The sequence below is a fragment of the Martes martes genome, assembly GCF_963455335.1.
Source record: "Martes martes genome assembly, chromosome: 1".
NCBI classification, from domain to species: domain Eukaryota; kingdom Metazoa; phylum Chordata; class Mammalia; order Carnivora; family Mustelidae; genus Martes; species Martes martes.
In genome coordinates this window covers 118,008,463-118,030,268 of record NC_137888.1, presented here as the reverse complement: position 1 = coordinate 118,030,268, position 21,806 = coordinate 118,008,463, and the positions used below count along the sequence as shown (strand labels likewise).

At 48.3% G+C, this 21,806-nt stretch overlaps 1 protein-coding gene across 1 annotated transcript in view; it reads right to left on the bottom strand.

Annotated features, from left to right (window-relative positions):
• ITGB5 (integrin subunit beta 5) overlaps positions 1-21,806 on the bottom strand; it is a 113,431-nt gene that overhangs the window by 50,955 nt on the left and 40,670 nt on the right. Inside the window, exon 5 of the mRNA XM_080796275.1 lies at positions 19,345-19,513. Coding sequence (XP_080652401.1) covers positions 19,345-19,513 — 169 coding nt within the window. The remainder of the gene's footprint in view (positions 1-19,344; positions 19,514-21,806) is intronic.

The window sequence follows — 21,806 nt, the reverse complement described above, 5'->3', positions numbered from 1 at the left end:
AAGCCATGGAGTATGGGAGGGCAGGATGCTTAGGAGACAAAAGCATAATCAAGAGAGCGTAGGGGCGCCTAGATGGCTCAGTCAAACATCTGACTCTCGGTTTGAGCTCAGGTCATGATCTCAGGCTTGTGAGATCGAGCCTGGTGTTGGGCTCTGTGCAGGGCGTGGAGCCTGCTTAAGATCCTCGCTCTCGGGGCACCCAGGTGGCTCAGTGGGTTAAAGCCTCTGCCTTCGGCTTGGGTCGTGATCCCAGGGTCCTGGGATGGAGCCCCGCATCGGGCTCTCTGCTCAGCAGGGAGCCTGCTTCCTCCTCTCTCTCTCTGCCTGCCTCTCTGCCTACTTGTGATCTCTGTCTGTCAAATAAATAAACAAAATCTTAAAAAAATAATAAAATAAAAAAAAATAAAAAGATTCTCGCTCTCCCTCTGACCTCCCTTCCAAAAAAGGGGGGGGGGATGTAAACCAACAGCACATTTTGCAGGAAAAATGTGGATCTGCTATCCACGAGGACACAACAATGTGCTAACCACCCTGACAAGAAAGTAGAACAACCTCTAATCTGACACAGTATATTAAGAACCTTAGAAAAATATCAGAGACCTAAAAAAAATGTACAGAGTTAGTTTCCATGGATCAGAAGTATCAATGTTTCTGAGATGTCATTTCTTCCCAGATTGACCTATAAACTTAGCACATCCCAATCAAAAGCCAAGAAGTTTAATCTAAAGTTTTTAATTTAATTTAAATTAAAATTAAGTTTAATCTAAAATTCATATGGAAAGGCAAATCACGGATACTAGCCACATAATTTTCTAAAAAGGAACAAAGTTGAAGGACTCATTATCTAAGGTCAAGGCTTATTACAAAGCATCAGTAATTAAGACAGCAAAAAAACATCGATGGTGGAGCATGACAGAAATAAACAGACTCACACATAGATGGTCAATTCAATAGAGGGTACTGGAACAATTAGACATCCATATGGACAGAAATGAAGCTCAACCCATACCTCTTACTAAAGAGATTAAAAAATTAACTAGACTTAAAAAAAATTAACTAGACTTAAGACTGCAAAGATTCTGAAGGAAAAGGAAAAAACCTTTGTGACCTTCCTACAGGAAGAGATTTCTTGGATAAGATGATTCACAGGATAAAAATTGACGAACTGGACTTCATCAAAATTAAAAACATCTGCTCTTTGAAAGACACCATTTAGAAAATGAAGTGAGAAGGTGTGGACTGGGAGAAAACATTTGCAAAGAAATAAAAATATGATTAAGAACCCCTATGAGAACACCTGAAGAACTCTCGTAGGTCAATATGAAAACAGACGACTGAATTTAAAAAGACAGAGACTTGAATAGACATTTCACCACAGAAGGGAGATAGATGGAAATAAGCACATGAAAGGGTCCTCAACGTCATTAGGCATGAAGGAACTGCACATTAAAACCACAATAAGAATGCACTAGATAGGGACACCTGGGTGGCTCAGTTGGTTAAGTGGCTGCCTTCGGCTCAGGTCACGATCCCAGCATCCTGGGATCGAGTCCCACATCAGGCTCCTTGCTCAGCGGGGAGCCTGCTTCTCCCTCTGCCTCTGCCTGCCACTCTGTCTGCCTGTGTTCACGCTCTCTGACAAATAAATAAATAAAATCTTTAAAAAAAAAAAAAAAAGAATGCACTAGATAGCTACTCCAATAGCTACCATACCAACCCTGATAATACCAAGTGCTGGAAGGGATATGGTGTAACTAGAACTCTCGTAATCATCGGTGAGAATACAAACATTCCAGCAACTTTGGAAACAGCTTGGCAGATTCTTATAAAGTTACACATACACTTACCATCAACCCAGCAATCCCCCTCTTTGGTATTTACCCAAAGGAAATGAAAACTTATGCTCACATGAAGATTTCTTTTTTTTTTTTTAATATTTTATCTATTTATTTGACAGAGAGAAATCACAAGTAGGCAGAGAGGCAGGCACAGAGATAGGGAGGCAGGTTCCCCGCCGAGCAGAGAGCCCGATGCGGGGCTCGATCCCCGGACCCTGGGATCATGACCTGAGCTGAAGGCAGAGGCTTTAACCCACTGAGCCACCCAGGCACCCCTCACATGAAGATTTCTATGTAAATGTATTTTTCTAAGATTTTATTTTTAAGGAATCTCTACATCCAAAGTGGAGCTTGAACTCACAACCCCAAGATCAAGAGTTGGAAAGAGCCAGCCAGGCATCTGTGCAAATATTTATAGGAGCTATTCGAAATCATCAAAAAGTCGAGACACCGAGTGGTGAACAGAGGGACACAATGTTGTACATCTGTACAATGGGAGACTGTTCCGCACCAAAAGGAACTCCTAACACACACACACACACACACACACACACACACACACACACAACCTGGACAAATCTCCGAAGCATTACGTTAAGTGAAAAACACCAGAATCCAAAGGCCGCATGCTAACTCCATTCATATGAACACTAGGGAAACAACAAAAACGTAGGGACAGAACAAACTGGTAGTTGCCAAAGGCTGAGGGTAAAGGGAGGGGCCAGCAACAAAGGGATGCTAGGGAACTCTCTGGGGGAGGAAAACCCCTATCTTCACTGTGGGCAGCTAGAAGACTTGAGCCCAAAAGGGTGAATTTTTACTCTATGTAAATTATCCCCCATTAATGTGACTTAAAACAAACACCCTTCAAGAAGTACACATCTTTTGACTCGATGATTCTACTTCAAGGGACTTTGTCTGCAAGAAGTTTCCCGAAGTACCCACAGCAGTGTTTTCACCAGCAGTGACGCACAGGGGAAGACGTGAATACCCTCATTCAGGAATGGTGAAGTAAACGAAGAGATCTCTTCTCTGGCCATTAGAAATTATGTCCATAAAATGTATGAAATTTTGGGTAAACGTGTGTGATATTAAGTGGAAAACAACATATACCATATTATGATGACGGCATGACTGCAAACCATGAGAAACGAGCCGGACTTTCTCGAAAAAAGAGAGTCAGAGCAGCTGAAATGACATACACCATGATGTGGCTGGGGGCAAGATGAAAGGCAGCATCTTTCTTTTTTCTGTTGTGTCCCCAACTGTCTTTCAGAAGCAAGTACCACTTTCCCAAGACTAGGCTGTGAACACTGGTCTGTTGTTCAGCCACTTCTGCCTTCTCTTCTGCGCCAGCTTCTCCGGGGGCTTGTAGGGACCTACAGGAGGCTGGCAGCAAGGGCACAGAACAGTGTGGAACTTGGGTGCCCCGAGATGGACATTTCCATTTTGCTGTCACCCCTAATTACCTGTGCAGCTTTGACCAGATTACTTAATGCCTCAAGAGCTTTTCTTCTTGTTAGTAAAAACAAGAATACTACTAAACATTTATTGATCACCTCCACTCTTCCACTTAATCTTCACCGCAGCCCTTACTAATGCAGGGAATACACCGCCGTCATGAAGATGGGGAAAGCGGTGTCCAGAGACGTTGAGTCAGTAGTCCAAGGTCACTGAACGATCAGGAACCAGAGAAGCCCCATTCAGGCGATCTCTTTCTTACTCACAAAGCTGGACTGGCCAATGATGTAGAGAGAGAGGATGGGATAGGGGTGTGTGTGTGTGTGTGTGTGTGAGAGAGAGAGAGAGAGAGAGAGAGAAATGAAAGAATTCATTAAAATACCTAGTAATCTCCAGGCACCTGGGTGGCCCAGTGGGTTAAAGCCTCTGCTTTCGGCTCAGGTCATGATCCCAGGGTCCTGGGATCCGAGCCCCCCATGGGCCTCTCTGCTCAGCAGGGAGCCTGCTTCCCCCCTCTCTCTCTGCCTGTCTCTCTGCCTACTTGTGATCTCTGCCTGTCAAAATAAATAAATAAAATATTAAAATACTTAGTAGTCTCTCAACTACTGACTGCCAAGTCCAAGATAAATGTTTGTTAAATTGAAAGGTTGCATCTGAAACAGAAATAGCTCTACAAACAAAGAATGGCACGGCCTAATAATAATAATTCTGTTTTCCCTGAACTGGACTCTTATTACATAAGTGACGTTAACAAACTTGGCCCAGAGGCTGGGCTGCAGAGAATGAGTCCGGCCGTGCTTATTCATTTGCCCAGGCTTTGGGGCTCAGATTTTGTAAGCAGGGACTCCACAGAGAATTGACATTAGAAATAATTTTCCTACAGTCCGCCTGGACTATTTGGAAGGCTTAAGTTCTGTCTGCCATGTCTGGGGCAGAGAGCAACAGTGGGACAGCAGATTGCTTTTTTTCAAGAAAGGACAGCTGCAGGATGGAGTGTGGCGTGGGAGAGAGAGTACGCGAGTTTTTGACCAGATGAGGCTGAGATCAAACCTGCTTTGCTCTGAGATGCCTCTCTCGACCTTGGTTTCTTCATCCGTAACAAAAATGGAGGAAATCCTATTTTGCAGGGCTGAAGCTGGGTGTAGACATAATGTATTACAAAGCCCTTAGCACATAAAAGAGGGGCTACACAAAGGGTCTGCGGTTATTACTCGAAGACTGGTACTAATTTCTGCATTTTCTCCCTTGGCCTTTCACTGCTGGACGTGGGAGGCTCTGCCATGGTCACAGGGGCGACGAAGGACGGCACACAGAGAAGCTGAAAAACACCTTGAGTTAAAACCTCAAACCTCAATGAGATTCTACCGCACACCTAAAAGATTAGCTGAACCGAAAAAGACCGACCACATCAAACGCTGAGGGGGATGTGGAGTCACACGCCGCCGCAAGCCACATAAGATGATACGTGTGCTTTGGAAAACAGTCTGGCAGTTTCTTAAAAGGTTCAACACCCACCAGATGACCCAGCAAGTCCACTCCCAGCTACAGAAACAAAAGAAACAAAGGCGAACATCCACACAAACACTTGAACACACACATTCAGAGCAGCTCTGTTTGCAATAGGCCAGAAGGACCAGATATCGCAAACCACCCAAACACCCAGCCACACGCGGACGGATAAACAAGCCGCGGTCCATCCATGCAATGGATTTCTATTAACAAAGGAAGGATGGAGACACTCGACAGCACAGGTAAGTCTCAACATCACTGCACTCAGTGAAAGTAACCAGGCCAAAAATGTATGTATGCTGAATATAGACAATTTTAGCAAATGCAAACTCAGGTACGGAGACAGCAAGCTAATTAGGGGCTGCCTGGGGCGAGGAGGAGAAGGAGGAGGAGGAGGAGGAGGAGGAGGAGGAGGGAGAAATGACAAAAGAGAACCAATACTGCCTGGGGAGAGAAGGATATGTCCGTTATCTTGATCGTGGGTTGTGTGTGTGTGTGTATCTCACAGGTGGTGTGGAAACGTGTCAAATTTCTTAAATTGTACACTTTCAATATGTCTAGTTTGTTATACATCTGCTTTATATATCCTCAATAGAACTGTTGCATTTAAGGAAGACTTGGTTTGCTCACAAAGTCTCAATTACAAGAAATGACACGAACAGACCCCGTGTCCCGAATGTGGGAGGGAACACAGCTCAGACACGTTCTCTTGTCGGGGGCAGCATCGCACAGCAGGGAGGGGCCCCATCCCGCCGCTCCCAGGTCAGCCCCGCACCTGCCTCAACCTGTCTTTCTGACCTGGGGCAAGTTACTCAATCCTTCCCAGGCAGCTTCTCCTCCATAAAAAGGAGATAACAGAATACTGACAGAATACTGACAAAATGGGGCTGTTGAGAGGATGACACACGCGAGCGGCACCCAGCTCCCCACCTGTACATAGTGACAGTTAAAAACTGACAATGACTGTCAATCAGTATTCCCATGGAGTTGCAAATCCCTGACCCATCTGTAATTCAGAAGCACACAATCTTATCTTTGCCCTGTAGGATCATGGGCAATGTTTATTCTACTTTCTGCTCACCTGCATTTTCTATACTTTTAGATTGAACATATTCTCTTTTCAGAAAAAAAAAAATTAAGAGAGGGGGGAAAAAAACCTAGACCTATTTATGTAGCTACATTTTCTTCCATGTCTCAGAGTAAAAACAATATATTTAAAAGCCAGTTTCATTAAATGCCATAGAGGTCAGCCCCGAGATGAAAATGTCAGGGGCTGGGTGGGACGGAAACAGCAGCAAGAATCAGCAGCAAGAAATCCCGCATCGGCCGAGGTCGCGATTCACTTAACTTCTCCTGGTTCTTTGCTCAGACCTGCATCAAATTCACCATGAGGTCTGTTTCAGCCTTCAAACCCCCATTCCTGCACTTGCTCAGGTGACCTCACCTTTTTCGTCACCAATGGGACTTGAGCCTTTCAGTCACGGGGGCATCCTCCTGGCCTCTCTGATCTCTCTGTCCCCAAAGAAGGAGGGTTCCTCCCGCCCCCAGGAAATGCAGCCCCTGCATCCTGCCCTCTCTGGAGAATTTGTTCCACCAGTCATTCTCTCTTATGGTTCCTTTCCGTGTACCTAAAAGCATGCTCATGACCCATCTTGCAGAACTCTTCCTATGACCCAGCTACACTGCCATCTCACTTGTTTCTGTCTCTTTCCTAAGACAGCAGATTTATGTCCTTGATTTCCTCTCCTGAGTTCCTTATCATCAGACGTCTCCATGTGACCCCCAGACAGTAATTTTCGGACTCCATCTCCCTCCCTCATGCGCACGTGTTCTCTGTCCTGGCTGCACTGTAGGTTCCTCTAGGGAGCTTCACCAACATTAATGCCCGGGGCTGCTGATCAAACTGGGCTGATCTGCAGCCCAGCTGTCAGGGTTTTTAAAGGTCCCCAGATGAGCGTCATGTGCCACCAAGGTTAAGAACCAAACCTATGGCCACTGCAGGCCTTGCTCTTGGGGCCTCTGGGACAATCTGGAACTCCTTCAAGCCCCCCTGCCCTATCTGGCACGCAGCCCCATCCTGCCCCTCCCCGTCTGGCTGCTCTCCCAGCAGGTGTATGAGGTCAAAGACAATGCTCTCCACCCCCTGCCCCCCTCTGTGGAGATTTACTTGGATGACTGGCAAACATACCCTGCACTTGACCTCTCTCCGGAGCTTTCCTCCCAGGTCTGCGCCAAAACCCCAAAGTGTCTGCCATCACCCAGAATTCAGCTCATCTGAAGGTGCAGCACCATCTTTATCCCCAGTATGAACCACCCCCAGGCTTCTCATTTCTGACAATGTGTCTCTCACATGCCTTCTCCAGAAACCTTGGGATTACCTTTTTCATTTTCTCTGGTTCCCCAACAGCACCGGCCAGTCCCAGACTGAGCCAGAGCCCCTGGGCAATGCTACACACGATTTCCCACCTTCCTCCTGGCCACCTGCCTGCACTTCCCCAGGAGGTGTGACCGTGACCCAGCATACTCCAGCTGTTCCAGGGAGGCAACCCACACAGGCAGGAGGCCACACTATGTGGAAAGCAGCCAACCGTGGACTACAGGTGTGTGACAGGAGTAATGAGTGGCTAGGGGGACGGTCCCCAAGCCACGAATCTCCAATTCCATCCAGGTCCCTGAGGCAAACTGTCTACCTATTCTGTGGGGACCAAGCTGTCAAACTGGGGCCAGAGAGGACTTTCCCAGGGTGGAGAACTCAGCAGGGGATTTGTCCTCAGCAGCAAAGATCTGGAGGTGCGGGAAGAGAGAAAGGGGTTCAGGGCCCACCCCCAGAAAAGCAAGAGCACCGGAGGGAGCATGTGTTCGGCGCGCGGGGAAGGACGAGCAGGTGAGCACACACTCAGAGTCAGAGCTAGGCACCGCAGCCCACACTGGCGGGGTCAGACCTCTTCCATCACATCACTCACAATCCCAACAGCTCTCTACTATGCCTTCCAATCTCACTAGCATCTCAGTGCAAACACCTAAATAAGGGAAGCATGAAGGGCTACAGGACTGGTTCATTGTCTGCGTCGAGCTGTGTGAGCAGGAGCAGGAACAGGAGCAGGGAGAGGTTGGGCAGGCCACAGGGATGGCTACCGGGAGGACCCGTGCGGCCAGGCCTGCGAGCCAGTCTGGGGGACCTGGGGCTCTGTGAGATGGTGAAGAGGAGGCCGGAGTCCATGAAACAGGGAAGTGGGAACAGAGACGGCAGACCAGGCCTTCCTGACTTTGAGAAAATGAACATAAACTGGCTCCTCAAGTGAAGACAAACTTGCTGCTTTGTTCACATCTAACATCTGGCCCAGGACAGCATGGGGACCGGGCAGCAGAGAACATGGTTTCTCTGTCATCATCGGGGACTGCAAAGTGTGACAGAGGAGGAGCGTCACTCAAGAGATCAAGTATAGGCTGCTAGGGGCACCTGGGTGGCACATGAGGCCTCCAATTCTTGGTTTCGGCTCAGGTCAGGATCTCAGAGTTGTGATCTCGAGCCCCGAGTCAGGCTCCACGTTCTGCTCCTCGAGGAATCTGCTTGAGACTCTCTTTCCCTCTCCCCGCCCCTCCCACCTCTCTCACTCTCTACCAAATAAATAAATAAATCTTTAGAAAAAGAAAAAGAATAGGCTTCCATCTCCCCAGCCAACCTCCAGTCTGTCCCTGGGTCCCCCTCCCTACTTCTACCCCATGGTAAGGTGGCTCCATGGAAAAGCCACTGGGAGCAGGGAAAGCTTTTCTAGGCACCAGCTCAGAAGAAGCTGTGTTTGGGACACGAATGAGTATGCACGGTAGAGTTCATGGTCATGACAGCCAAACAGAAAGGCAGCTGAGACGGTGTCCTGCTGGGAGGGACAGAAGACAGGCTAGAACGGGCAAGTCCAAGAACAAAGGCACGAGTGGTTACTGGACCCAGAAGGTGACTCAGAGGAAAGATGTAGCACCTGAAGTTCGGAAGGAGCCCCAGAGCGGGTCTTGTCCCCACTCCTGCCCAGTGCAGGGAGCTTTCCTCTGGCATCTCCACCACATGTGCAGGCGGCCCACACACATGTTCACTGCCCCATCCAGCAGTCCACTCCACGGCAGAGCAGAGATCTTTGTTGGAAAATTTGTCCTTACCTCGAACTCGAACCTGCTTCCCTCCAGCTATCCCAGCACATCCCCACCCCCCAGAACATCCAGAGAAGTCTAGTTCCTCCTTTTTGATGATGTCTGAGGTCAAATGTACTTTTTCCTTGGTGTCTCTCCTCCTGGCCGACGTTTAACCTACTCCTCCTAAGATGTGTTTCCAAGCCCAGCACCATCCACTCACTCACCATCCTCTGTTCTCTCACTGTCAACATGCATCTTAGACACAGCCCCCACCCCCATCCCGGGCATATGCAGTTCCCGGGTCGGGGTTTGACCTCACAGAGGAAAGCGGGCTGGGACTGGGCTCTTGCATGTGGCACTGAATCCTCTGATGGGCTCACATTAATCCTGTCAGTCCCCAGATCCATTCCATAGTGACTTGCTTACACACAGCGACCACAACCAGGCATGACCAGCAAGAAGGGTAGCCTAAAGAATGCCCCAACACAGGGTGCCTTGGTGGCTCAGTTGGTTAAGTGTCTGCTTTCCAGTTGGGTCATAATCCCAGGGTCTGGGATTGAGTCCTGTGTCAGCCTCCCTGCTTGGTGGGGGGCCTGCTTCTCCCTCTCCCCTGCTCACGCTCTCTCTCTCGCTCACTATCTGTCTCTGTCTCTGTCTCTGTCTCTGTCTCTCTCAAATAAATAAATAAAATCTTTAAAAAAAAAAAAAAAGACTGCCCCAACAGGACAGAGCCGGGGAGGGCCTGAAATGCTGGTTCCCAGGAACCAGAGAAAAGCTGATGTCCCATTCGGCTGCCTTAAGGAACAGGGATGGAAGCTGCCCGAATGTGGGCTGGCCTCCTTGTTCAGAGGCAACACACAGCTCTCTCCAGTACACGCTGCTCACACACAAGGGCAGCCTGGAATCAATGTGCCATCCCAGGGGCATTTTCAGTGGGGATGCAAACACTGGCTTTAAATGACTAGGTCTGGGGACCTCAAGGTCAATCTAATTAAAGTGAATGCTCACCGAACATGAAGGTATTGATACAGCCCATGGGCCTCCGTCTCCAGCCACACACCCCCTCATTGCTGGAAAAGACCCACCGTCTGAAAAAGTGTCTCACCATAGCACTGTCTGTGGGCAGAACCACTGAATTATGAGTGAGAAGGAGCAGAGTTCCCATTTTACAGAGAGGGAAGCCACGGGCAAAGATTAGCATGCTTGCTCAAAGGGCTGGGCTCCACCAGCGTTCCAACCATGGGATGGCACTAGAGGTCTCCGAGAAAGTCCTGAGGGCGGACAGAGCCACGTGGTAACCATTCCCTGATAAACAAGAAACTCTTAGTGCCAGAGAAGCAGCAGCACGTGCAACTGTGTTCCCCCGGGACCATGTCAGGCATCTCGCGTGGGAAACTGCAATGGTTCCTTAGATGAGGACTTGCTGTCCTTGGAAGCACACACCTCCCACCCCCATGCTCCTGTGGGACACAGCCTCAACAGGCACTCTCACGCCAAGGTGAAGAACGCCGGCTGCACAGCCGGGGGAGTGGGTCCAGTCCCAGCTCCGGCTCTGTCATTTCTAGCTGGAAAAACCTTGAGAAATGCTCAACCTTCCTAGGCTTGTTTCTTCGTCAGAAGGGGACAGTAAAACCACATTCAAAAGGACGTTGTAAAATAAGCCCTTTGAGGTACTTGGCACAAAGCCTGGCTCTCACAGAGCACGGAACCAATGGTTATCAATAACATCATCAGCAGGGGAGACCAAGAGGCAGAGAGAACAAGGGGACACCCTGAAGCAGAAGAATGCTGTGATTCGGTCAGTAGGTCCTCAAGGGCTGGTTCTGTGCTCCGCTGGTCCCGCAGGTTGTCAGGCGAGCACCTGCCTTCCAGCCAGAGTCCTGCTCATAGGGGCAGGAGCCGGGGCTCAGTCATCCGGGCATCCTCACAGCACCGAACATGGTGTCCTGCACATAGTAAGTACTCCACAAATCTTCAGAAGTATTAATAAAACACTGTATACTGCCCTTTCGGGCAAGCACTAGGAGAGAAAACATGTTTGAGGGAGGAAATGAGGATGGAAAGGGGGCTGACCTGACCAGCCAGCAGGATGACCACACAGCAGATGTGAGCTTGGGGACCACCGAGTCTGAATTCGAACACGACACATCAGGAAAACGGAGGTTAGTTCTGTGACTGGCTTCCGCAATCATGCCGACATTCAAATCTATTTCTGTCACTTTATGACAATAATCATGTTCCCATTAGTTGTTTTTCCTGCTTCCATCCATACTTTGCAATGAACATTTTTCTTTTTAAAATCTGTTCTGTGGCTAAACCTAAGGAGGGCAAAAGTGTAGTATTTCTTTCCTTGGGGAAAAGAAATCTTGGCCTGTGAGTCAGGACTGAGACATTCCCTTCGAGCCCAAGCCCAACAACATGCAACAGATCTTGTCTGATGTGGACTTTCCGGGAGAGTCCAATCCAAATATTAGAAGAGAAACGTTTGGAATGCATGAAGCTGAACCACACAAAGTTGCTCTTTTTTTAGCAGAAACTATAAGTAATCAAGTATCAAATACCACTGATTGTCAAATATCAGTAACTTCATATGGTTCCTGCTAATGTTTATAAAGAGGTTGTTATTACCTTCTGCTGGGTCTGTGAGCTCAAATCAAACCCCCAAGGACAGGAACTTTTTCCCCATCTTTCTTTCGTTCTTCCCACTGCCCCTGCCACAGAACACTCACTAAGTGCTCAACAGACACTTGCTGAGTGGGAAAGTACTACTTCCAGTTCTCTTGAATGCATATGTACGAAGCACTGTGAATGACATGGAGGTAGCCCGGTCCCACAGGAGGGTGGAGGGGCTTGGAGCCAGGGGGACCTGCAGGTGCCTAAACTTAGAAGCATAAAGGAATCTGTGAGAACAAAGCCTTTGTTTGCTCCCCAATTTTTTTTTAAAGATTTTATTTATTTATTTGACAGAGAGAGATCATAAGTAGGCAGAGAGGCAGGCAGAGAGAGAGAGAGAGAGGAAGAAGCAGGCTCCCTGCCGAGCAGAGAGCCCCGATGCGGGACTCAATCCCAGGACCCTAAGATCATGACCTGAGCCAAAGGCAGAGGCTTAACCCACTGAGCCACCCAGGTGCCCTGCTCCCCAAATGTTTAACAAGGTTCTGTTATGTGCCAAGCAATGTGCTGGGTGCTAGGGAAATGCAGTAGTGAGAAAAAAGAAATGGGGTCCCTGCCTTCAGGGGGCTTACTGTCTCAAAGGGGAGGCAGACATCACTCAAGGAGTGGCCCAAATACAAAGAAAACGGTAACTAAAGTAAATGTGACCAAGGGCCTGGTGCTCTGACCGCATCAGGAGGCTCCATCGGGCTTCCCTGACACACAAACACGTAAGTGGAGGTCTAAAACATCGGCAGGCAGAGATTAGACATTCAAAGAAAAGCAGGTTTGCAGGTAAGAAGAGAGGGATGAAGAGGTGAAGCAAAGACTTTCAGGGCAGTGAGGGGTTCTATGTGATACAATTATGGGGGTTACATGTCATTGTACATTGGTCCAAACCCATGGGACGTGCGATACCAAGAGTGAACCCAGAAGTCAACTCTGTACTTCAGCAGATACCGATGTGTCAACGCTGGTTCGAGGACTGGAACAAATATACCTCTCTGGTGGGGATGTTGCTGGTGGGGGAGGGGCAATGGGGCTAGAGTCAGGGTACAGATAGGAGGCATATGGAAACTCTGCATTTTCTGCCCTATTTTGCTGTGAAACTAAATCTGCTCTTACATAAAATAAAGTTTATTAATGAAAAAGTTAAAGAAAGAAAGAAAAGCAAGAATACAGGGGAGGAGTACTGCTAACAGAGAAAACACGTGCAACGGGCCCTACCTGAATCAGAGTACAAGAGTCAAGGTCACTGTCAAGGGCATTGTGGCTGGAATGCAGACGGCAGGGGTGGAGGCTTAGGGAGAGAACAGGGCCAGAAGAACCCGAGAATCAGTCCTTGTCTCTTTTGCTCTTTGCCAACAGACATTTAAAGCAGTGAGGAGCCCATAACTTGAAATGAAAAAGTGACATCCTAACCTCAGTCATGGAGTGGGCCTCCTACCCTCTCCCCAGGATGATTCTCCCCTGCCGTCATTCGCCAAGTGAGTCCAGGGATGTGAACATCCTCAAAACAGGTACTATAGGCTTCTGCTGGAGGACCCAAAGAGACAAAAGCTCTCATCCCCACCTGGGTGGAGTTGTAACAGTGTGTTCCCACCCCCTGTGTCAACAAGCAGCTGTTGGCAGGGTGGCCAATACCCAAAGTGCAGTTCACAGGCACCAGGCAGAACGAGGAAACAGTGCCTCAGGGATCAAAAGAGTGACATGATTCAAAAATGCACAGGAGACCGCAAGGACCTGCAAACTAGAAAGCCAAGGAGAATCTTCACCACCTCCGGCAAAAAAGCCACCTGGGCTCACACAGAGCACCTGCACACCTGCACGCATGGTCCCGAGGCTTCCCTGGGCCACAGCGAGGCGCCAGACTTCCTAGTGTTTCACCGAGACACTGAGCCAGAGAAGGAACACACACACTGGGGAGGGAACAAGCCCCCCAAACTGGGGTACAGTCTGCCAGCAGAAGCCCCTCACATGTGCTGATGGAGAACCCAGGCTGTGAGGACAAGGAACAGGACAGGGAGTTCCTTCAGGTGACACTGAGTGTCGGGGATGGCTGCCTTCTCCGAGAAGTACATACGTTTCTCAAACCATGCTTGGAAAAACCACACAAATCTAAGGTTTAAAAGAAATCAGGCAAATGAGGGGGAAAAAAAACAAAAACAGAACCCCCAAACCCAAATCCACTCTGTGGGAGGCTGGGACAGAGGAGAGAGCAGAGTGGAAACCTCTCAGAGCTGTGCCTGACTCCAGGTACGGGGAATTTCCTACCCTCTACAGGTATCTGTTGCAGCCCGTCCCTGGCAGGAGGCTCAAGAATGAACAGCAAAACCAAGGGCTCTGAGCAAAGGGGGAGGGGCCACATTGAGTCCTTCAGGGAAAGTAGCCCTGACCAGCACAACTGGAGGACATCCTAGAGATCCTGTCTCCAATCCCACCTCCCTGCACTTTCCCGATGAGCACTCTGATGCCCAGAGCAGTCTGGCCTTTATGGAACCAGTAAGCAGCACAAGAGGCTGAGCTTGATCCCAGGATGTTACTCAAAGTTGGGTCCTCCCTGCTCTGCACAGCACTGTCACTATTTCCCAAAGCACCAGGCACCAGCTAACAGTCAGGGCATGGGCTTTAGAATCAACCAGATCGGGTTCAAAGTCTGGCTCTACCTCTTACTAACAGTAAGTTTCACGAATCTTTGTGCTACTCAGTTTCCTTCCCGGTCAGTTGGGGACAGCCACCAGCACCACCAATACCCTGACGGACTGCTTGAGCCTCAGAGAGAACATATGCAGAACGCCTGGAGTGGGGATGAGGGCAGAGCAAGGGCAGCAATGATTCTGTTTCTAGGGGTCCGCAGAATTTGGATTCCTGCAGAAAGTCTTGCGAGAGTACCCAGCAATTTTGGGGCTGTGTCTCCATTCTAGATTAGAATGTTCTCTCCAGCAAAGACATAAAGGGACCTAACCCAGGCCACAGACTTTTTTACTCAGCATATAACTTACTTTGTTTGCTTTGAGACTGACTCATCCACCTATTTCTGGGAGGACATATAATGCTTTAAAAATTTAACAGACGGTGCAAGGTCAGAGAATCAATATTCAAACAAAGTCTGCCGAAGGCTGTTCAGGATAAAGGCTGCGGGGCTAGAAGCTGAAGACAAAAGGGGAATGTGCTGGATCGTACGCATCTTACTTCCTGTCTAACTGGAGAAAGCAGCCCTAGGACTCCATGTAGCCAGGATGCACCCGGACAAGCTCAAATTCACAGGTCACCTCTTTAACCAAGAACAACCACAAAGGGGTGAGTGACAACTTGGAACGCAGAGCTCCTGGGCCACCCCTCCCACATCCCCCTAGGCCAAGGGCAGGTCCAGCTCAGGGAGAACAGGAAAGCAACCCTAGTTCCAGTCTGAACCACTCACCACACTTCTATCTACACAATTTCAGAATAAACAACCTAGAGTCAACTTCTAGAAAGTCCTGGGAGAGCAATAAAAGCGGTAACGGGGAAATTATTATTCTGACCAAGAAAGGTTCGAGCACAGTTTCCAGGTAAGCATAAGAAATTAAGAGCAGTAGCATTATTCTTTTATCCAACCTAGCCAGATAGAAGACTGGAAACAATGCCTGCATTGAAGACAGAAGCCTCCCTTAGCTGTGGACGCCTTTTAAATGGCCTATCACAGCAATGTGACCTGCTGCAGGGGAAAAGACCTGTAGGGGTAAAATCAGGGTCCTTATCCTAAACGGAATCCTAAAGAGAAATAGTTCCCTTCTTTTTGCTGAAAGAACAGCTTTCCAAGAAATATAAAGCAAGCCACAGAGGTGGGATTTAAGGTCAGGCATGTGAACATTCCATAGCCCTAAATCCCACAAGCTGATAACATTCTATCCCAGAAAAACCTGGGCGAGAACAAAACCAGAACAAAGAGGCCCCTGTGAGCTGCTTAAGCCTGCTATCAGCTCATCTCCAAGGGCTCAGGGTCACGCTCTGCTGGGGGGTGGGATGGGGGCACAGATGGCTGTCCAGCCAACTCTGGCCCTCATGACCCTGCTCTCCAGGCACAGCTTCCGTCATGCTCAGTCTGCAGGACTGAGTGGAAGGGCCTTTAATCTGAACCTGTGCCAACCAGGAGGCAGAAGAAAACTCAGTAAACAAAGTCAGAAATGCTTAGCTCTTAAAAAAAAAAAACAACTAAAACTAAAAAACTCTCAAAATCTAATTATCTTTCAAAATCTAAATATCATTGAAACGATAGCTGGGATTCACTTCAAATAACGGAAGAGAGAACGGTGAGGAACATAAATGAAACAAGATTGGCTAGCAGTCGGTCACTGTCAAAGACAACAGTCACATGGGTTTATTTCACTGTTCTCTCTACTTGCGTATGTTTGAGATGTTTCATTCTAAGTAAAAAAAAAAAATCATACAAAAGCAATGTGAAAATGTAGGTAAATATAAAAATTAAAAACCAGTGAAGAAAACAAAAACCACACACAGTCCTATAACCAGAGAGAATTACTGTCAACGCTTCTATTTGCTTCCAATCTTTTCCACATTCTTCTTTCGTTTCCAAAATAACGTCATCTGCCTATACTGTTTTGTGACTTGCTCTCTATTCCTCTCTTACTTTATCTTGAGAATTATTCAAGTCTTTAACTGTCCTTTAAGAGTATGATTGCCACGTAGTCTTTCATCAAAAGGTAAACCAAAATCTATTTCCAGTATTTGGCTTTTGTAAGTAAGGGTGTGGTGAACCAGGAAGGATGACATTTCTTGTATAGGTGATGCCAAGTTAAGAAAGAAATTTCTGGGGGCGCCTGGGTGGCTCAGTGGGTTGGGGCCTCTGCCTTTGGCTCGGGTCATGGTTCCAGGGTCCTGGGATCAAGCCCTGCATCGGGCTCTCTGCTCAGCGGGGAGCCTGCTTTCCCCTCTCTCTCTGCCTGCCTCTCTGCCTACTTGTGATCTCTGTCAAATAAATAAATAAAATCTTTAAAAAAAAAAAAAGAAAGAAATTTCTGGATATGTCCCCAAACATAATCTGACAGCATACAGGCAAAGGAATAATAGTAAGGGAGAAGCTGCTGGCTCCCAGACTAGATCACTGTAAGCACTTACTAACTTCCCAGGTACCTGCTGTTGCCAAGGCCACTGTGGGAGGAAATGGCAACAGACATAAAACTGAAACATGGTCATGAAGTGCCTCTCAGGCAACAATTCACAAACCAGATCCATGCAAGGAGTTCAAGACATCTGCCAGCATCTCTGAAATGCTCAAGTCTTGAAATACTAAGTTTCCAAAGGCAAGGAGATTTGCAGGGGGCTGAGGTGGTACAGGAAGTGCTCTCTAGGCAAAAGAAAGGATCCAGCGGCTTCTTGGAGACCCCCGTGCCTCCAACACTCAAATCATGCCATGCCAACAATACTAACAGAACTAAAAGAACTGACATCGCTTAGTCCTATCACTGCGTTCTTTCCCCAGAGCCTTAAAGATGATTTCTTCCCTCCAAAAAAAGAAAAGCCACAAAATGCTCAGGATGGGGAGATGAGAGGGATCTTGTTTCCCTGCATTGTTTGTCCCTGCCAAGAAGTAGATTTGGCAGAATATCTGGGAAGACCACACCTCACGCCATCAGTCTGAGCGCCAGTCAAAGATGTAATTTTTCTTTCTGAAGCAAATCCGTAAGTGGCCCATTTTGTGACACATGGTAATGACTGAGAGCTGAACACGTTCTAGCTATGTTCTGTCTGGCCTTCCTGGACTCCCGCGAAGCACCGGGAGCCTCTGAATCAGACTGTGTGGCTCTGGCCAGCAGCCGGGAAGGGTCACGCTGCAGCCATCCTGGACAGGGAGCCACAGTGAGACCTTCTCTAGAGGCGGCCCAAGGACGCAGTGAATGACAACAGAGCTGCAGTGGGACCAGGAAGAGGACTGCAGGAGACCGGGTTTTCTTCCCATTTCCTTCCCTTTACCCCTCCCTGTCTACCATTTCCATTTTTTTATTTCAGAAAGGACAACTGTGGCTCTCTTAGCACTCGGTCAAGGATGGAGTAGAGAAAAAGTCAGGCTGTCACACCCTGAACACACACTCTCTGAGGTCAGAAACTAGGTAAGTGGGCAACTAAGTGCTTATCACTTAGCATACGAATAGCAGCCTCTCCAAACTGAGTTCCAGTCCTCTTTCCCAACCCTCCCCAAACACAGGGGTCCCAAGGATTGCCCTAAGGCTGCTGAGCCACCAAAATTCTCAAGAGCATCATCATTTACACGTGCTCTATGATGACTACTACGGAAAAATTATAAAAGTATGTGCGGGGATAGCAAATTCACAAGTGATTTTTTTTTTAATCTTTTGTTGTTGTTACTGAGTTGTTTTGACTGTAGAAAATTAGCTTAAGAAAAAGGTTATTACCTAACAAGACTTGGGGAGGATATGGAGAAAAAGGAACTCATGCATTGTTGGTGGGAATAGAAATTGGTGTAGTCACTGGAAAATCAGAGGGAGGTTCCTCAAAAAATTAAAAACATTAATACCATATGATTCAGTAATTCCACTACTGGGTATTTACACAAAGAAAATGAAAACAGATGAAAATATCTATGTACCCCCATGTTTACTCCAGCATTATTTACAATAGCCAAGACATGGGAAAAACTGAAGTGTCCATCAACAGACACATGGTTAGATACACACACACACACTGGAGTGTTACTCAGCTATAAAAAAAGAATGGGATCTTTCCATTTGTGACAACATGGATGGACCTAGAGGGTATTACACCAAGTAAAATATGTCAGAGAAGGACAGATTGCCATATGATTTTACTTATATAGAATCTAAAAAACAAATGAACACACAAACAAAAAGCAGAAAATAGACCCATAAATACAGAGAACAAACTAATGATTGCCAGAGGAGAGAGCAGTGGGGAGGGGGGGATGGGCAAAAAGGGTACAGAGGAGAGGGAGATACAGGCTTCCAGTTCTGGAAAGAATAACTTCCAGGGATAAAAGTTTCAGCGTAGGGAATGACGTCAGTGGTGCTATTACAGTGTTGTACGGTGGAGGACGGTAGCTGCCCTGTGATGAGCACAACAACACAATGCACACACTTACCGAGCCACTATGTTGGATGCCTGAAACTAATGTAATACCATGTGCCAACTCTACTCCAATTTAAAAAAAAAAAAGTTATTACCAACATTCCATTTATATATTTCACTGAGATTGGAACCTCTCAAAGCATGAGTTCATTTCTGACCTAAGTCCATGTCCTCCCTCTGGATTCATATATCACAGAAAAAGCTGGTGGGGAAAAACAAACAAACAGAAAAGCAACCTAAGACTACATGCAATTCTCCTCTTCAGCTGGATTCCCTCATACAGCAATCTTTAAGATTTACCAAAACTGGGCCAGAAGGCTCAACAAGCTTCTATGCACAGGGCTTGAATTTTACCTTTTTCCCCTGAAAAGAAGCAGAAGAGCTCAAATATAAACACAGAGCAGCTGTCTTCTGGCAAAGACAGCACCCCGTTGCGCAGAGCCACACCCTGACACCGAGACATGCACCACCCCTGCCCCGTCCCTGAGCCCCAGCCGATGGAACTGCTCCGCATCTCCCCACGGGCCCCTGAGCTCACCCTCTGATGGAAGAATGGACAGGAACTGCAGGCTGGGGTGGCTCAAAATCTGCCACCTCCTGCTGGCAATGCCAACACCCGCCCACACGCAGGGATGACACCAGCAAGAAAAGTTACCTTGCAGACAGCCGCCTGGAGAACGGCGTCAAAGCCCCCCTCGGGCGCGTCGCGGTTCCGGGACACCCGCTGTTTGCGGACCTCCTCGTTGAAGCTGTCCACTCTGTCTGTAAGAGGCAGCAGATGGCGGAACCCAAAGGATGGGACGCAGTTTGGGAATAACTTGTAACTGGAGAGAAAGAAAAGGAGAGTCACTTTCTAGCACTGTAAGTAAATCCTGAACGACCAAGCACTCAGTGTGTTCATGGAGCACCTCGATCAGCCCTAGTCAGTATTCCCCCCTCCTACGGTGTGCCCCCGGGACAGGCAGCATGGAGTGGACAAAGAGAAACAACACGGTTCTTACTCTACAAACATCAAGGCCTAAGCTACAGGCAAGTCGGCATATCCAGGTTGCTCAGTGAACGGGATGGAAAAACGGTTCGAAAAAAGTAGCAATAATCATGGTTAGTCCACATGGGGGAGCCCTGCTGTGGGCCTTGAAAGATGCAGGGGACCCATGGCACAGGCACCACGGCCCATGCAGCACAGCAAGGAAGGCTCTTCTGGGCCAGGGATGGTGGGCAAAGTCAAGTGAGAGCAGCCTGAATGGGGGTCTGCTTTGAAGCCAGCTTCCCACATCCCCTCTGCTGCCGCCATGTGCCAAAACATCACAGAACCCCTTTGTGCCGACCCAAGGAGAGACACCACGACATCCTGGTGCACGAGCTCATGTCAATGGAACAGGAGTGAATGCATTCTTTCCGCTACTTCACATGTTGGTAAATAGTGCAGTGATAAATGATCAGCTCTCCTAAATGCAGCAGAAATCCTTCAGAAACTAACCATCTGCAAATGGAAGATTAGCTCTGGTAGCTGGGGAAGGGGCAAGCACGGCATCTCGATGGCAGGTGGGCACTGCCTCTTTCTCCCACAAGACTGGACAGTCTCATCTGCAGTCTGCAGTAGAGATCCCAACGTTAGGAGTTAGCTGGACAGTGAGGGGGTCAGGGCCAGGGTCCCCAAGCAAAAATGGAGTCAGGACAGCTACAGTGAAACAGCACTGATGTCCTGTTTGGCATCTTAGACAGGACTGCATGGACATTCTACTCTGCAGCCTTTGCAGAAATGACTTCTGCAAACCGTTCTAAAATAAGATAGCAAACCAGAACAGCATGCATCAGTATCACGGGCAAGGGGCAGTTAAGACATAAGCCCCCAGATGCCAGCATAAAAAGGACCATCAGCATGTGGACATTAACAGGTAGACAGAAACGTGACCGAAGCCCTGATTGGCATGACTCAGCACACCCGGAATGCTTAAGAACGTTCTGCAAAAGACCTCATAAAAACCCTCAAGCTCAGGAACTCCGAGGATCCCCCTCCCTCTCTGGGAGCTTTGTACTTTTGCTCAGTAAACTTGGCTTGGCTGCCCACCACTCTTTGGTCTACCACGTCATTCTTCGAATGGGTGTGACCAAGAACTGTGGGCATTAAGGGGACAGAAAATCCTGTAGCACCAAGTGGCTCCATACCTGGAGGAAGTTAGATCCCGTATCTCCCTGACATAGGAAGAGAGGCCTAACGCTGTTTCACAAACGGATTCTCTAGGGGAGAGGCGGGAGGGGAGAGGGTCCTGGGCACAGAGCAGCACACATGCCAGAGCCCTGTGACAGGAGAAAACACGGGGAGCCCAGGCACAGGGAGGCTGGGGAAGTGCAGGGCAGGAAATGAGGGTGAGGCTAGGCCAAGGGGAGGCTGGGAAGGCAGACTGAAAGAGACCACGCAGGTGTGTGGCCTCTCTCAGAATAAAAGACGAAAAAAACCTACTAATGGAGAGGCATGGTGGGAAGGCTTTATAATCCAATTTATAGCCGTGTGCATGGGAAGGGAAACAGGCTTACCAACTATTAAGGGATCCTGCCTGACTGCCGCCAAGCAGCAGCAGCCAGGGCAGGTCTGGACAGGCTCCCTTTCTCCAAGTGAGAGGCAACCTGTAGCTTTCTAAGAGGCCATTCCATTCTCCCGTGGGACCTGCAGTGCCTGCTCTGTCCACCAGGCCACAACAAACTGGCCCTGGACAGAGTTGACCCCACTGCCAAAATGGCCTTGGCTCTCTCTGGATGGAGGGTGGGAGCTGCCCGCTTCCCTACATCTGCCTCCTCTTTGTTTTACTCCCTCCCTCTTCCTCAGTTTACCTAAGCCTTGAGCTTTCGAGAACCCAGGCCACTCAAACGTTGTATCCCCATTTCATTCTGCCATGAAGGAAAGGTCATGGAAATGATATTCCCAGCTGGAAGAAGGAAGGGAGCGGAGGTCCCATCAGCAGTTATTGCAACTGGACAAACGGACAGATGCAGGGGGAAATATATATACACCAACTCCCTTCCTCCAAGCCCCTAGGCCTCTCTGTGTGGTTCTGGTGCACAGTTGGGACTTCAGGCGCGCATGAGTGTGTGTGTGTGTATGTGTGTGTGTGTGTT